Raw genomic sequence first — 17,877 nt, 5'->3', positions numbered from 1 at the left:
AGTATCGGGCCTCCCCTGGTGGTGCAGCAGTTGAGCGCTGGTCTGCGAAGCTGCCCACAGCCTCAGCAGCGCCAGTTCGATGTCCGACCATGGGCGAGGGTCCTACATGGCGTGATAGACCTTTCCGGCCACGCCCACTGCTCCCCTCAGCAGTGTATTTCTTCGTCAGTCTGCCTGTTCTGTTCCCCGCTCTGGCTCTGGTGAATTCTCTCACCCTCCTGCGCTTCTGATTGTACCCAGTGCTTATATAAATAAATAAATAAATCTTTAAAAATAAAAAAATAAAAACAATATAGTATCTGAAACACCATAAAGCAAAATTGCAGTAAAATGAGGTGTGCTTGCATTCAATAAATTAGTATTTTAGTAATAGTACAATTGAGCTATTCAATAAAAGGCCAGATGTTTATTAATATTGCTGGAGCTGCTTTGTAAAAATGAGACAAAAGAAAGCACTAGTCAAAAAAGTAAATATATTATTATTGAGTTTGCAATGTGGCAGGTGTTTCTCACTGGCCACTCTTCAGGGGTTGAGATCACTGTTTGGACTGGTGTCATATGGAGAGACCCACCCAAAGTTTCCCAAATGGGAGTAGTCACAATTTAGGCGTCATATGAAAAATGAAGCCTAATCTTCAGCATCATACAATGAAATATCTTAAATATTACCAAATTATCAACATCAGGTAATAATGCATGACTGCAACAAAATCATTGTTTCAGTTACATTTCCTATATAAAGAACCATTGTACAGAAGGCCCTTCTAAGGAAAAGGGGTTAACATGTGAAAAGCAAAGTCTGTCTCATAGGAGGCACTCAATAAATGCAACTCTTACAACTATCCTAACTTCTTCCCCTTTTCCTTTTGAGGCCAAACTCAAATGAATGCTTCTAATCAAATGAGGAGAATCTGAAAAGTAAGGTTACAATTCAATAAATTTATCAATGATGAAAAAATTCAATCATGTCAGTATAATCTCTCAGTATATTATAAACTCTTAAACTTAACACCTGAATGTTACTATCTAAGTTTTGGTTAGATTATTACTATATACTGTACGTTTTATGGGCTTCAAATTCTAGAGCTTTACCAGAAATACTATTTATCATTTCTCCTTCAGGTTAAGAAGCTACTTTCTCTTAGGAAAGACGGAAAGATATCCTGTGTGAGATACAGATGGTCCCCTCAACGAACACCTTGATTTTCCTTGAATATTTTCATCTCTATCAACAAATATTTAACAACTTAGTCCATTTTTGCTTTTTTTAAACTATAAGGCAATGTCTCAGTCAGGTGGCATTCCATACACACAGTGGTTCAGCATTCATCACCCCAAATTAGCCACAAGAAGAAATATCTGTAGGTCCTAATACTCTTAAGTGTGGTCAATACTAACAGTGTTGGTGTATTATTCATGCTGGGTAACACTTCAACACTAGCAAGGTAAACAACAAACAGGTGTTATCTCATAGCATCTGTTCAAAGTCTTGGCACAGATTAACTGAGTGTCTCTGGCTCAGGGTCATTTAGCAAATCTTCAGTCAACATTACATTTGGGGATGCACTTATCTCAAGTTCTATTCAAGAAGGATCCCCTTCCAAGCTCACTCATGTAGCCAGTAGCAGTTGGCAGATAGACTCCTCGCTAACTAGGAACTGTGATATCAATTCCTCATCCTGTACACTTCACAATAGCACAGTTCACAGCCTGACAGACGGCTCTCCTCAGAGCAACTGAGTGTACCCAAGACAGAAACCACTGTCTTCTTGCAACCTTTTCCATTATATTTGCTCATTTCATTCCTTAGAAATATGTCAATTGGTACAGTACACACTCACGGGTGAGAAACTACATTAAGATGTAGATACCAGGAGAGGAGGTGATTGGGAGATATTTTGTTTTAAAGGTTGCCTACCTCTATTGGCATGAGCTGGGAACTCCTTGGAAATGTAAGAACTAGTGAGGAAAATCTGATTTTGAACCAGATTTCTAAGGTGACCACCTGCACATTGAATGTTGAGCAGCACTGCTCTAGAGAGCAAGGCTCGTGTATTTGATTCTGTTGCAGAGGCTGCCACTTCAATCACCAGTTTATATTGCTTTCTAGGAGGTGCAAAGATCAGGTTTCCTTGCAACTCAGTTCTCCCCTACTCAAGATGCCATGAAAAATTTATTGAAGTGCCACATGGCTACAGAGAGCAGATTAGAAATAGAATTAGGGGATTGAGGAAGAATTAGGGAGGATTAGGACTATGACAACATATTTAATACCACCACCAAGAAATTAATGAAAGAGAAGATTAAGTATTTGGGTGAGGAGGGATCCCTGGAACCATGTGGAAAAAGAGACTATAATCCTATTTCCTCAACAACTCTCAAGTGCATTGCTGAATAATTTCATATTATAAATACTGTTTATAATGGTGACCCCTTAACACTTGATTCTACTTGGTTCTGGTTACCAAGATAGAGAAGTGTGCAGCATATTTTAGAATACAACTATCAAAAATTACAGGATAAAAATGTTTTAATGAGTTTTCGGTTATTCTATTCCTTTTCCTACTACTTTTCATCTCAATAATGTGGAAGGAAGAACATATATTCCATATTTGAAATCTTTTGATAAAAACATTAATAACTTTGATATAAATATCTTATAGTTTTTTTCAAATTCTACTTAGTGGAAAAGATAAAACTACACTGAGTTTTTAATCCTGTATAGGAAAATAAAAGCTCTATGGTGAGAAATGAAAATCTCTAAATCTACTTATCACAAATTGAAGCAGATTAGGTAAAGCCTTTATTCTGTGTCTTCAACGATATAATAGAGCCAACTACTGGAGGATGTCAGTTGTTGAACTTTCAGGAGTTTTATACACAGGCATTATTAAAGCTAAAGTAGGTCATAAATTAAAAAGTTAGTAAAAAAATGAAGAACACTCAAAACTCATCACTTTGTTATTATTTTATGACATTTTAATCATTCTATTGAGGTTTAAATAATTTATCTATAGGGTGAAAAACTATTTAACACTGCACTTCTAACCATCTATTCCAAACCCATTTTGTTCAGTGAGCGACATTACACTAATAGCTTGAAATGGCAATGGTAGGAGGGGATATTTACAGCACAGAAAACGGAAAACAACAAAAATTTCAATTCGAATATATTTTCATGATTATCTTAGCACAGTGATGGAGAAAATGTTCATATTCATATTAAACTTAAAATTGTGTCTTGACCACAGCTATTATGTTACTAATAACATACAGAAAATGGGAAATCTTCAGTATTCAAAAACTATTATTCAATTCAGCCAAGTCACTCCTATCACTGACAAACAATATAATTCTGTGTAACTAGGTGTGAAAGCAGAAACAGATTTTTTTCATGAAAATTTGCACGAAGGTGAAAAATACTTTAATAGCAGATCAAATATTAAATTTAATAACCAAAAAAAATCAGAAAAGAGTTAATGGATTGTGTTCAACTCTATTTGTTAAATTGTGATTATCTGCAGCCATAGGTTACTAGGCATATGAGAGTTCAGGAAAAATGAACTAGAACATTCTCTGAGAATCAGTTACTTATATGGAATTTACAACAAAAGTTACTGTGTAATATAGGTATTATTTGTAAAATGAGTGCCACTCATCTTTTCTATCAGCCCAATTCCTATTATAACTGTGTGTGTGTATACGTGTGTGCATGCACATGTACATGCATGTGTTTCCCAAGGAGCCAGTTGTTAAACATTTACAATACACACCCCCGCATCCTCCTTCCTCTCAGTATAAACGCCCCCACTACATATCTCAGAGGACTCAGTACCATATCCTAGCTTCCAAATAAAAATACTGTTTGAAGTTCTAAATCAGAAAATCCACAAACTGAAAAAACTTTTACTATAAGGTAATAGAAATACTTCTTGGCTGCTCTGTGTGAGCTACCCTGTTACAAATGTGGGGAGTCCATGTTTTTCTTAAACCATGCCAAGTGAATTTCTGCTCAAATGACATATAGTCTCTTGCATTAGCCAAAATTAAGTTTTGCACAAAATTATGTTTTGCTCAAGGAAACACTTTTTACTATATTAGAATATAGAAAAGAAGTGGAGAGCATAGACAACTAAGTGTTAACTGCACCTAGAGCCTCATGGAATAAGAAAAGCTTCCTCTCCTCCTTGGTAATTAGAGTCCTACCCAGCAGAAATTGTGCAGATCTCATGAGCAGGCCCAAGGGTAGGAATTTTGTTTAAGATTCTGCGAAATCACATGTGCCCCTTTCAAATAAACCAGATGCAGCTTTCCAATTTATCAAAACAACATCCATCAGTCAGCACTGCTGAGGACAGTGTTTCTATGTATGTGATTTAGTCTTTGGGGAAATTATTCTTCTATAAGGTTTTGGGGAAAGAGTGAACTGTTTCAGTTACTGTTCGCTACCACATATAAACCAGAGAAATGAAGGGAGACAAGCTGACTGATATAAAAATGGAATCCTCTGTTGCCCAATCAGAAATAAATTTTGTTATAAATTTTGATTAGACTGAGAAAGAAGAGGAAACCTTTGGTGGAGCAGCACTAAATTATAAAGGGTCACAGGCTTTCTTCCTGAAGCATTCCATACCAAAAACAAGGGATGAAAATGCACACTGTCTTTGCAGACTACAAAGAGACAGTAATATCCTTATGGATCCTCTGAGCAAACAGTTAGAAGAGTGCTTTATAAATATATCGGTTAATGAAAATGCCGGAAATTTTAAGGATGGGTAGGCAGAAAATCGTTTGTGATCATCAAATTGAAGATGTCGTGAATTTGAAGAGGGAGCAAATTTGGGTATGAGGGAGTTATACAAATAGAAGACACAAATCAATTGAGACAAACTGCTGGAAATATTCCAAGCACCTTTAAACAGTTCTTTTAAAACATACATACCCCGGTTCTTATATAAATAAATAAATCTTTTAAAAAATAAAATAAAACATACATACATATATACATTGTATATATATACATATACACTTTGAAATTTATTTACATTTGAAATTACTACATCTAGAAAAGAAGCCTTCTACCAATTACAAATTTGAAAATAAACGCTGATTGATTTCTCCTTATTAGAAACTGGGATTAGAGCATCACATGAAAAGGCAAATCTACTCTATTTTCCTTATTCACATACGTGACTATAGGCTTGCCAGGAGTCTCGCTCCTTTCCAATTTATATTATAACATTTGGTATTTAGGTCATGGATATTGTAGATCTTACAGCAGGAATGTATAACTAGGAGCAGGACTGTTTTTATCTAACTAGTCAATTCTTACCAATAAAGAATAAAAAATAGTGAAGGAGAAATTTATGAGGAATATGAGCACATGATGTTATCCAAGCTTCCAGTATGAGAAAATACATTGGAAAATGTCCTTATTTGGAAGATATAATCATTCAGCAGTTCCCATGCACATTTCAGTTAATATATAGACATATGAAAGAGTTTATATATGTAAATATAATATTATCATGAAAGAGAACATCCTTAGGAGTTTTATTTAAACCCAATGACAAGAGTCAAAATTACTATTACAGTTTTTGATAAGCTAATTAAATTCTTATAGAGTTTAAACTTCTGACTTTAGCCATGACTTTTAACTCACTAGCATTTTTGCTGAGGCTACTGAGTAGCAAAGTTGACTATTTTCTCACCTCTATAGCCACATAATTTTCTCATAGCAGAAACAATTTAATAGTTAAATGACCACAGGAATGACATAGAATCTGAGATTATGTCAGAAAGGAGGGAAATTCTGGGAAGATGTGATCTACAGAAACTTCTTATCAAATAACATCTGAAATATAGGCTCTGTGGGGCCTCCCTGGGGGCACAAAGGATTATGATGCAGCAGTATGAAGCTATCAGCAGCCACTGCAGCACGAGTTTGACCCCCAGTCAGGGAGGTGACCCACATGGGCCAGCAGACCTCTACTGTCTCTCCTATTGCTCCCCTCAGCGGTATATTTCTGTACATCTGATTGTTCTGCTCCCCACTCTGTCTCTGGTGAATCCTCTCACCCCCTGTATCTCTGGCCTGCACCCCAGCTCTTGTATGCATAAGTAAAATCTTTAAAAATAATAACAGGGATTCCCCAGTGGCTCAGTGGGTTGAGCACCATGCTGTGAAGCTGTCTGCAGCCTCTGCAGCATGGGTTAGATCCCTGGCCGGGGAGAAACCCACATGGCTTGGCAGACCTCTCCTATCTCGCCCGCTGCTCCCCTCAGCAGTGTCTTTGGTCTGTCTGTCCGTTCTGCTCCCTGCTCTGTCTCTGGTGAATTCTCTCACCCTCCCGCACCTCTGACCTGTACCCCAGTTATTGTATAAATAAATAAAGCTTTAAAAATAAATAAAAATAATATAGTCTCAATATAAAAAGTAGACAAAGTGATAGATGGCTTCCTCAATTGTTTTAAATCTTCATACTATTGGAAAGAAATTATTCTCTGCTCACAAACTGCTTTACCACATCCACTAAATCTTATGGCTTACTGGAGCTTGGAATAAAACCTTATGATTTTCTTCCTGTTCTTGGAAACTGAAATCCTGTATGCCAAGCCACTTTGCTCAAAGGTCACATACATTGACAGTGATTGTGGCAGACCAGAACTACATCTTGTGTTCCTCATACAACACAACAAATGTAGCCAAGCTGATTAGTAACTCCCTGATTAAAAGAAAATTTGAATGCATTCTTTCTTGGATTCCAGTGTACTAATTCATAAACTTTATATTCTATCACTATTAAAATCATAGTCTGGATAAAGAAAAGTTCATTATTAAGGCTGTTTCATGATCTCTCATCTCAAATTCTACCTTCGACCCAGTTCATCACTTGTCTGAAGCTGACATTCAATTTCAGCATTCGGGTGTTAGGCTATGATTCTGTATCATGAGAAACTTAAGTATGAACGTGGACCACACTGTAATAATTGTAATGATCAGAGAGGGAGGGGGTGAGTAAAAGAAAGGGCATCCATTTCTATGGATCAATGAATGCAAACTTTTTTAAAGAGGACAAATGTCCTGTTTGTTTATTTGTTCAACTTATTTCACCAAGTGTTTACAGAACACCTTGCTGAGCTAGCACCAGTTATCACTTTGGGAGAAACACAATTATGTTTAGAGAGTGAGTCATACCTCGAAGTTCACTTCCTTGTAGAGATACTGTCTCATAATCTGTACATTTAAACTAGAAATAACCTTCTGCCAGTTACTCATGTCTGAATCCTGTGGATGAATAGGAATGGTTTTGCATGCTGGAAATACTTCAACAGTGAAATGCTACTTCCTGGAGCTACCTTTTTCTTTCCTCTCGAGTCACGTATCACTGCCACATAGCCAAACCCAAGGAAAGTGCATCCCTGACAGATGGTTCACCTTGAGGCAGTCATTCAGCCCTTGAGCACAAACTGTGTGCCAAGCACTCTTGTTGATCTTGGGCACAGAGTACTTGACAGACGAAATCTCCTGCACTCTGGTGCTTACATGCTCATAGCGGAAACCGAAAATACTAAATGAACAAATAATAAGCTGATTGATTTCAGCTCATCATATATATTATGAAGGGAACAACAACAAAAAAAACATATAAATGTAGTATAAAACTAGGTATGGGGATTGGAAATCACAGTGGTTCAGGAAGGGGCTCTCCAAAGAGAAGATACTAAAACTCAGGCCAAAAAAGAGACCCTCCTAACTCTCAATCTCCTAAGAACAAAGTCAAGGGGCCATATAAGATCTCTATGGGAAAAAAAAAAATCTTCGGGTTTCCAGTTTTGAGCAAGGCTATTATGTTCATCAATAGGCAGACTTCTTAAGGACAGACATGAACAACAGTGAGGAAAGGCGGGGCTGCAACTGCAGACAGAGCGACATTGTCATTTAGCCTGTGGTGGATTGCTCATACTTTCAAGGTTCATCTGTAACAGGGTAACTGCACCTTCGTTCTAGGAGAAAGTAGTATGAAGCAACCTGGAGCTCTGAGTGCTCCAAGTATTGGACAGGCATCCGTGTGAACCGGCTGGCCCAGCACTCCCACAGTTTGACACTGTTTACTTTCTCTCCAGGAGGACACAGTGAGACGTGGTTGAATCTGTAATCATTAGCAGTCAGAGCAACACATTCTACTCAACTTGCTTTCGTCATTTTTTCCTCAGTAGTGGTTCAATGGCCTGTGAATGTTTGCCTTCCAGAGAAAAAGAATTTTTTTATTTAAATAAATCACTTCATGGTCAAAGGAAGCTTTTGTTACTTCATAGTCAGCTTTCTTCATATTTGTATGGCACAATAAAATTGAAAAATCAGCATATGATGCATCCACTGTGTAACTTAGACAAAAAATGCTGCCAAAAAATTAACCAAAATATGTTTTAACCCTGGAGTGACATAGTTACCATGAGTGTGTGTCACTATATTGTCAAAAGTATTGAACTTTCACAAATTTTAAAATTATGCCTATTTCTAAAAAAAAAACAACAACAACAATCAATGTAGATCTTGGGATATGAAAGAAATGTAAGCCATGATTTCTTTAAGGAACTTACAGATTAGTTGAAGAAATAACTGAAAGACACAATAATAGATAAGAATATAAGACAGTAACAATTAAGCTATACCAGGAGATAAAATATAAAAGGACAATAGAAGTTAAGTCAAGTAGCCCTTACGAGAGGCTAGAATCAGCAAGCAGTGCATGCTAGAAGTAGGACTTCAAGAATAAGGAAGATTTGGGAAAAAAATAAGTTTTTTCAAGTGAACAGATTCATGGAATGCTGAGAGCTGGGAACAGGCTAGAACTATTTCATGGACAGGGTGGGGATGCTAGCAAATGCAGATGTGGCTCATTTTGGGAGTTGCTAAGAAATGATCACATTTATATGACACCATGCTTAATATGGGCACAGTGTTTTATCAGCTAGTGATGCCTAACTAAAGAATTTTGTAAGCCATTGGCTCATATTGATTTTCTGGGCTCCTCAGCAAATCTAGGCAAATTCTGTCGTTTGTAAATATTTGTTGTATTACTCATTACTTGAACAGTATCTTAATGGCTCATGGGGTGTGTAGATGAATTCGAACATAAAGACTTCCAGAAAGTCTCCCTCCCAACATGTTACAGCAAGGGAATTGAAACGACAGCAAAATAGAAAAGCATGATGGCAAAACTCACCAAGTTCACATCTCTGTTCATGACACCTTAGAGAGGAATTATTTTCACAATTACTGTCTACATAATTTATTGTTTGGTTATTTTTTCATAGACTACAAAGAAGTTACTTAACTCACTTTATTTAATAATCTAGTAAAATTAAGAAAATTTAATTTATATTTTAATAAACAAAAAATCTTACATCTTTGAACCCACTGACAGAAATTCCACCTCACCTAATGTTTGTGTATCACATTCACTCAATCCAAAGTTCACCTTTGGTTATGGATTAACTACCAACCAGGAAATATTTTTATTATATGAATGCATACATCTGAAGACAATAGTATCCTTTCTCCATTATGACTTGAGTCATTCAAGACAGAGTGCCACTGATAATTCCAGAACTCACAATCTGAAGTAGATCCAGGGCTATATATCATTATACTTAACAAGGCCCAGTATCCTGGGTTAAAGACCCCAACTGAAAGAACAGGAATCCATTTTGAACCTAGGACCTCTAGTGGCCAAACATGCCCCTGCCTCCTATTTCCAGTGCTAGAATCCATAGGAGCCACACTTCTTCAATTCTAACAAGAAAAGGGGTAATCAGGAGAATTTTTCCATCTCCCGCTCCCAACCTTAGCAAATGTTTCCATTAAACTGTAGGCCTACAGAGAAAATCTTCTGACTATAAAGACATTTCTCTAAAGTACCTTAGAACTCATAAGGACCAAATAGTTAGAAAGCAATTAAAGGAATTCTAGAACCTTTTCAGAATCTCATATCCCAATTTTGATTAGGGTTGAACTTGACATATCTGAAGCAAATAGTAGGTTTACAGAAAATATCTGTACACTTCATATTGTGAAGTAGATCAGCCTATATATTGTCACCCTTTTGGATTCAGGGGATATTACAGCAATTTAATACTTCCTAAATAACACAAGCATTATTCCACATTATACATGTCATTATAGTCCCAAAGAACACAGACCTTTTTTGTACTCCTCTTTTCTGTAGATTTGTTTCCTCCTCTGTAAGATAGAGATAACAATAATAATGTCTGCGGTCCAGGGTCACTATTATAATGGAGATTGAGTTTGTATAATGATATATGGTAGCACATTAGCAGTCAGTAAATAAGAGTTGTTAGAATCGTGGTGATGATGATGGCGATTCACAATTTCTACATTTTCCTCTTCTCCCTACCTCTTAAAACAACATACTCTCCCAGTTAAACATAAATAAACTACTCATCCTGTCAGGGAAAGAGTAAACTTCTTAGCAGAAAAATTGACATTCAATATTACATTTCCTGGCAGCATCCATAGAGCCAGAGATGTAATGGGACTTTCACTGTCCCCTTCAGACCCTGATACATGTAAAAGAGAGGGAGTTCTTTGATTATCCTACCACTGGTCAGTAGTTTTAATAAGATCCGGACATCAAGTGAAATTCTATTTTGTTCTGTGAACTGAAAATTATGAACTGCTGAAGATAGAAATTTCATGAATGTTGGGTCTTTCAAGGATGTAGAATAACTGGCATGTCTTTTCTCTTCCACCCCCCTTCTCCATAGGTTAACCTCAGAGCCACAGATGTCAGACTCATGCGACAGTTACTCGTCATCAATGAGAGCATTGAATCCATCAAGTGGATGATTGAAGAGAAAGCCACCATTACCAGCCGAGGCAGCAGTCTCAGCGGCAGCCTTTGCAGTTTGCTAGAGAGTCAGAGCACCTCCTTACAGGGCAGCTACAACAGCCTACACGATGGCAGTGATGGACTCGATGGCATCTCAGTGGGGAGCTACCTGGACACTTTGGTGGATGATGTCCCAGGCCATCAGACCCCATCAGACTTGGACCAGTTCAGTGACAGCTCCATAATAGAGGACTCGCAGGCACTGCACAAGCATCCCAAATTGAATTCTGAATACTACTGCTTTGGCTGATGACCCAGTTTTATGCATGGGATCGGTGTGCAATTAACTTGTATTTATCTTTCTTCTGCGCTGCTATATTTTTGGTGTGATTTTTTTTATATGACAACCTTCTAAAAAGAAGCTTATTTTGAAACTGCTTGGTGGTATTTCTGTTGCTTCTAATGTTTCTCATCTGGACTGACTTATTTTTCTCTCTTACATCTCTATTTTTATTTATTACAATGATTTTTCTCCCTTCTTTTACAATTGCACAAATAAAGTAGGGGGGAAAGAATAAGCAATAATTATGGTTTTGTTTTCAGAGCAAGGGGGCAGGGATTATAAGATAAACTTTGCTAAATTTTACAATAAACCAAAGTCTGATAACAGTTAATTTTGTCACTTGTATTCTTGACATTCAAAAGTTTCATCTTCTATAAGATAATTGAGGTATATGGTGATTTATTTATTAGGTTGACTAGAACAAATTTAGACATTATTTCTTGGTCATGACTTCTTCATGCACAGTCAACAATACCATTAGTCATACACTCCTACATGACGAACAAGTAGTGGCCCCAGCTATATGCAATCTGTTCAATCCAACTTTGTATATATAGTCCCCATAAATTTCAAAGTATAATTATGATTAGATTATAAGATTTTCCTTGCTATCTGAAAATGGAGTGTTCCTAGGGGGTATGATCTGGTAGGTTATTTTTTGTATCTAGGTTACTTAAAAATTATTCTAATAAATTAATGGCTACAACATTCCCAGACTCCAAAAACAACCTACCAAATTATTTAAATAGGAACATCCAGTTTGGGATAGTGGGGGACTAGACATTGTTAACATTTAATTTTGAGCATTTTGTAATTATGATTATACACATACACATATATATTTATATATATTACACACACATGGAAAATAGATGGACAGAATAATGGATGGGTGAAATATAGAGTGGGGAAATACAATGATTATTCATTTATAGAAGTGTAATATATCTTTTTTCCTTTTATGTATAATCTTAGTTACCAGAAATAATGCATAAAAATATAATTCATATAGTAAACATTTAGTTTGATGTGATATTACTAATCCTCTATGATTTATTATTTTACCTTGAGGATTCCTAGTGAGTGAATTTGAGATTTCAAACTTTTTTTGGTAACAATATGTTTCTGCACTAAGTACTTTATAGTATAAATCAAAAAGTCTTCTTATTTAGGACTGAAAAATGTCCACCCTTAAGAAGCAGTTTCCCCCAAATTTCCTTTTTATGCTTATTATATATGCCAACTTCATTATTTCCAGGACATATTATCAAATTTCCAATTGAATATATATATTCAATATATATACAGAGTCTACCTTTCACTCCAGTCCTTCTTCATAGCGTGCTTGATATTATCCTGATCACAATAATATCATGATTTGGGGATTGGCTCCGTTCTATGCTTGAGTAAACTGAGGCATGTAGAAAGCAGATAACTGTTAATTTCTCAGTAAGTGTCAGAGATATGGTATGAACTTGGGTCTATTTGATTTCTAATATCATTTGATAGTCCCTTTGGAGTCCATGAATGTTAAATAATAAAGTATAGATGACTATGAAAACTTAAGTCATGACCAGAAAAGTAACCAACCATTTTCCCCCAACCAATGGGACCCATGTTCTCAAGCACTGTGTTCACTGAACCCTTTCCTTATTGTACATCTTTGGAATCAGTTTGGTGCTTAATAAATGAATCAGAGTTGGCCACATGCCAGCTCTTCCTCATATAGTTCTCCTTCTTTACTGCTTACTTTTATTTTCAACTTAGCGTAGGCCGGTTGGTTGTCTATTTAATTTTAACATAAAGTTAAACTAAACTGTTTTTCACACAACTTTTTTGTCAGATTAAAATCCAAGAGCATGCATTATGACCTAGCAGAGAAAATATTCTTGTAATCAAGACTGATGAATTTCAAATAGAAGGATATCAAATATGTAACCATATATCTATAGCACTACAAGGAGAACATCCCCAACAAGAGGAAAGTGGGCAGACAGCAAGATTAGAAGAGGCATCAAGAGCAAATTCTAACCCTTTAAAAACCTAGTATTTGTCCAGAAGAAGCCAGATACATGAAAGATGATTTCTATCTTCAGATTGTAAATTCAATCTGTCAAATTTCTTCTACACATTCCTTCCTCCTATCAGCTTCCCCTGCTATTTTATCTATTCCATACACTCTATAAATTTCCCCTCAGTACAAAGGAAATGAAAAGCAGAAGAGTATAATGTATGAGGCGTATATGGGATAATTTTCATTTGCACATTCTATTTTAAAGAATCTATAATAAATATTGACAGAATGCTTGAGGGGAGTATTTTGGTTCAGACTTTCAATATATTTTTATTTATTTATTTATTTATACAAGCAAGCACTGGGTACAGTCAGAAGCATGGGAGGGTGAGAGAATTCACCAGAGCCAGAGCAGGGAGCAGAACAGGCAGAAGGACCAAAGTATATTGCTGAGGGGAGCAGCGGGCGGCAGGAGAGGTCTGCGCACCATGTAGGACCCTCGTCCAGCGGCTGGGAATGGAACTGGTGCTGCAGAGGCTGCGGGCAGCCTCGCAACCCAGCGCTCAACCGCTGTGCCACCAGGGAGACCCAGATTTTCAATATTTTATGTTTTATAATTATTTTTTTTTTGCAAAAGATACCAAATATAAAATTCCCATGATTTACATATATGTAGTCACATATAAATCAACAATGTTTTTAATAGATGAATTTAAGAAGAGAAAGGGAATATACAGTTAAACCACGCCGATTAGTAACATATTCATTAGTCTCAGGAATGAATGTATTTTTTTTTAAGATTTATTTATTTATACAAGCACTGGGTACAGTCAGAAGCGTGGGAGGATGAGAGGATTCACCAGAGCCAGAGAGGGGAGCAGAACAGGCACACTGACAAAATACACTGCTGAGGGGAGCAGCGGGCACAGCAGGAAAGGTCTGTGCGCCATATAGGACCCTCTCCTGTGACCAGGGATTGAACCGGCACTGCAGAGGCTGTGGGCAGCTTAGCAGCCCAGCACTCAACCACTGCACCACCAGAAGAGGCACAGGAATGAATGTATTTTCAACTAAAGAGCCCCATAACTAATCTCGGGACTAGTAGATATTTGATCTCTGTCAGCACCATAAAGAAATGGGGTAAAAGTTAAAGCAAATTGCATTTCAAACTATCCTGCCTGCAACAAACTGTGTTCTCCCAGAGAAATGGAATTTTCCTCAGTTACATTAATCTCTGTTTTCATGAATTCATCTGTCTTGTAATGAACCAGAGATAATTGAAGGTAAGGAATTTAGACAATTTAAAGCTAGAACATTTTTGAGGTTTTGCAAGTGAAAAATCACTAGATGACCAAATTTAAAGTCTTAATTCAATTTCAAAGAAAGTTGAATATTTATACTACCAGTCAACCCCAAATTACATAGCATAAAGTTTTAAGCATTCATCAAAGTTTAGAAATGAAGTAAGAATTCTTTGCTGTTGGGTGGACTACAAAAGCATGTGGAGTTCTCGAAGTAATTTCAATCAGGCACTTATATCCCTAATTCCTTCAAAACATAATCACCTCCATGAGGCCAAAATGAAGAGTTATTTCAATGTCTCAGAGTATCTGACACATTTGGTCACTCTTTTCTTGATAGACATCTTCACTTGGTTCCAGGAATCACCCTTTCTTGAATTCTATAATTTCCAACTGCCTGCTTGTTAATACTTTCAATTGTTAATTTATCTTTGTATTTCTGACCTCCAAACACAAAAGTACCCCTTTGCTCTATTCTGGAACACCTCTTTTCTTCTATAATGGCTCCCTTGAAGATTTCATCCAGTTTCACAGCTTGAAATGTCATCTATGTGCTGAGATTACTAAAAATGTGTTGCTAGCCTATCTCTGGCTTGAACTCTTTTTTTTTTTTTAGATTTATTTTATTTATTCATCAAGCACTGGGTACAGTCAGAAGTGTGGGAGGGTGAGAGAATTTACCACAGCCAGAGCGGAGAGCAGAACAGGCAGACTAATGAAGTACACTGCTGAGGGGAGCAGCGAGCGGCAGGAGAGGTCTGCGTGCCATGTGGGACCCTCACCTGGCAGCCGGGGATCGAACTGGCGCTGCAGAGGTTGTGGGCAGCTTCACAACCCAGAGCTCAACCACTGTGCCACCGTGGAGGCCCTCTCTGGCTTGAATTCTAATCTTCCTTAAAGTCTGCCTCCACAAAGTCTTTACTTGATATCTGATAAAACTCCCCATCTGAACATATCCAAAAGTGAAACTTTGCTTTTGTTTTGCAACCTTCTTCAGTTCAGTAAATGGTGACTCCATTCATCAAATGTGCAACCCAATCCTTGAAGTCATTCCGATTGACTTTTTCTCATAACATAACCAGTCATGCAAATCATGAGCTCTACCTTAGAAGTGCATCCAAAATGAACTACAAATTCTCACCACTACCACTGCTACCACTCTAATCCATGTGACCATCACTTACTTGTGTGACTATTGCAATAGCCCTATCTATGTCTTCAACATAGTGACCAGGATGTGAGAGAGAGAGAGAGAAGGAGGGATATAGGAAGGGAGAAGGGGAGAGAAGGGTGTGAATGTAAATATGTTATACTGCTGGTAAGAACAGAATAAAGTGTTATGAGTCAAGAAATGCTAGAAGCCTCTAGAAGCTGAAAAACACATTTTGGACTTCTGACTCCAGAATTTTAAGAGTAAAGGATGAATACTGAATTTTGAGGAGTATGATAGGAAAACTGAAATTGCTTTGATTTAACTGTTAGAAATACAAATTTGAAAGAAACTTCTAGTAAAGACTTAGAAGAAAGTGAGGAGTATGGTATAGACAACTATACTGTCTTAAAGACTTAACCATTCCAAACTGACTATGGTACAAAGGATAGTACAGTTTGTGAGGACTCAGAAGCAAATGAGAAGTGTATTATTGGAAACTGGAAGAATCAAAATTTTTTTATGTGGTCACGGGAAGTTTAATGTATTTCCTACAGTTACTTGGAAAGCAGAATTTGTAAGCAATAAACCTGGATATTTTTTCTGAGGAGATTACCAAGCAAAGTTTTGAATATGTAGCTTGGTTTCTTTTTGCTTCTTATAGTAAAATGCAAATGTAAAGAGAAGAGCATAATCAAAAAATAGCCAGGACTTGATGAAACAGGAAATCATTAGCTATTCAGATTATTAATAGATAGTAATACTAAAGTCAAGAAATTTACTGTTTAGAAAGCTTGTTCTTGAATAAAAGCCAAGGGTGTGGCAGACATTCTTTTCCCTTTCCTTGGAAGGTTCAAAAGGCTAGCATATTAAGTCATAGAGAGATATCTTTGTTGGAATTGAGCAGGTGACTCATGCATTTTCTCAATCTCATCAGCAGAAATCAAAAATAGAGATAGGATTATCTGAGAAAGGCCTATGAAAGGACTTCCTGTATAATGGAATTAATTCCTGTGATGTACATAGGAGACTCACAAGGTTCTTGAGAATTTTATACCAACAGAAATATTGCCATATTGCACTGAAAGAGTAGGAAGGTCAAAATGAAAGAATACTGTAAGACCCTTAAAATCCAACAAGCAGGAAACAGGCTGAAATGACTCAACTATTCAGCTGTAGATACTTGTGACTCCTGATGAAAAAAGAACATGACTCCAAAGGCATAGACTCAATTTCAGAGGGAAGACTCAGTCATAAGATCAAAAGGCAAATCCAAGTATCACAGAGGAGTATTCACAAACTTTGAAATCCAATGCTGAAATCTCAACTGCATTTTGACATTGGTTGGGACTGGTGATCCTTTTTCCTTTCCTTTACTCCATTTATGAATTGAAATGTCTATAAATGTTACCTGTGTCTGCCCCACCATTGTACTGTGGTAGCAGATAACTTCTCTTGAGTTTCACAGATTTTCACATGGAGAGAATTTGTGCCTCAGGATGGGCTATACCAAGAGTCTCATCTATAACCTGATTTAGATTAAGAAATTTGGGACTTCTGAGGTGATGAGATTTAAATGAGATTTTTGGACTTAAATTTTACTGTTTTGTGATATTTGAAGACATTTGCATTTTTGACACACATGCCTTGTGGGAGAGAGAGAACGAACTTGGGTATGTTAGTTTAATGACCCCCAAATCTCCACTTTCAGATGTTCTGACTTCATGAATAAACAAAATGAATGCTATGAATATGCCTGGGCTTCTAAAAGCAAAAATACCACTTGCAATCTCCACTCTGAACCATATTGCATAGACCAATTATTTATATGCTCTGTAATCTCCTTCCCAGCACACTGTTTATTTATTTTTTTTAATAGAGGCATGTTTATTTATTTGTTTGTTTGTTTGTTTGTTTTGTTTATACATGCACTGGGTACAGTCAGAAGCGCAGGAGGGTGAGAGAATTCACCAGAGCCAGAGCGGGGAGCAGAGCAGGCAGAAGGGCGAGGTACACTGCTGAGGGGAGCAGCGGGCGGCAGGAGAGGTCTGCGCACCATGTGGGATTCTCCTCCGGTGGCCGGGGAGCAGCCGGGGATCGAACCGGCGCGGCAGAGGCCGCGGGCAGCTTCACACCCCAGCGCTCAACCGCTGCGCCACCGGGGAGGCCCCTAGCACATTGTTTAAATGGGAGATTAGCCACCATTTAGCACT

General features: G+C 37.2%; 1 protein-coding gene across 1 annotated transcript in view; it reads left to right on the top strand.

Annotated features, from left to right (window-relative positions):
* The window catches only part of LURAP1L (leucine rich adaptor protein 1 like), a 39,896-nt gene extending 28,376 nt beyond the window's left edge, over positions 1–11,520 (top strand). The window contains exon 2 of the mRNA XM_037493256.2: positions 10,792–11,520. Coding sequence (XP_037349153.1) covers positions 10,792–11,166 — 375 coding nt within the window. The 3' untranslated portion in view covers positions 11,167–11,520. The remainder of the gene's footprint in view (positions 1–10,791) is intronic.
* The last annotated feature ends 6,357 nt before the right edge of the window (positions 11,521–17,877 follow it).

Source organism: Talpa occidentalis, unplaced genomic scaffold (assembly GCF_014898055.3).
Source record: "Talpa occidentalis isolate TD23 unplaced genomic scaffold, MPIMG_talOcc4v2.1 talOcc4.7, whole genome shotgun sequence".
Classification (NCBI taxonomy): Eukaryota; Metazoa; Chordata; class Mammalia; order Eulipotyphla; family Talpidae; genus Talpa; species Talpa occidentalis.
The sequence above is the reverse complement of the archived record's forward strand: the minus strand, read 5'-3'. Positions and strand labels throughout refer to the sequence as shown.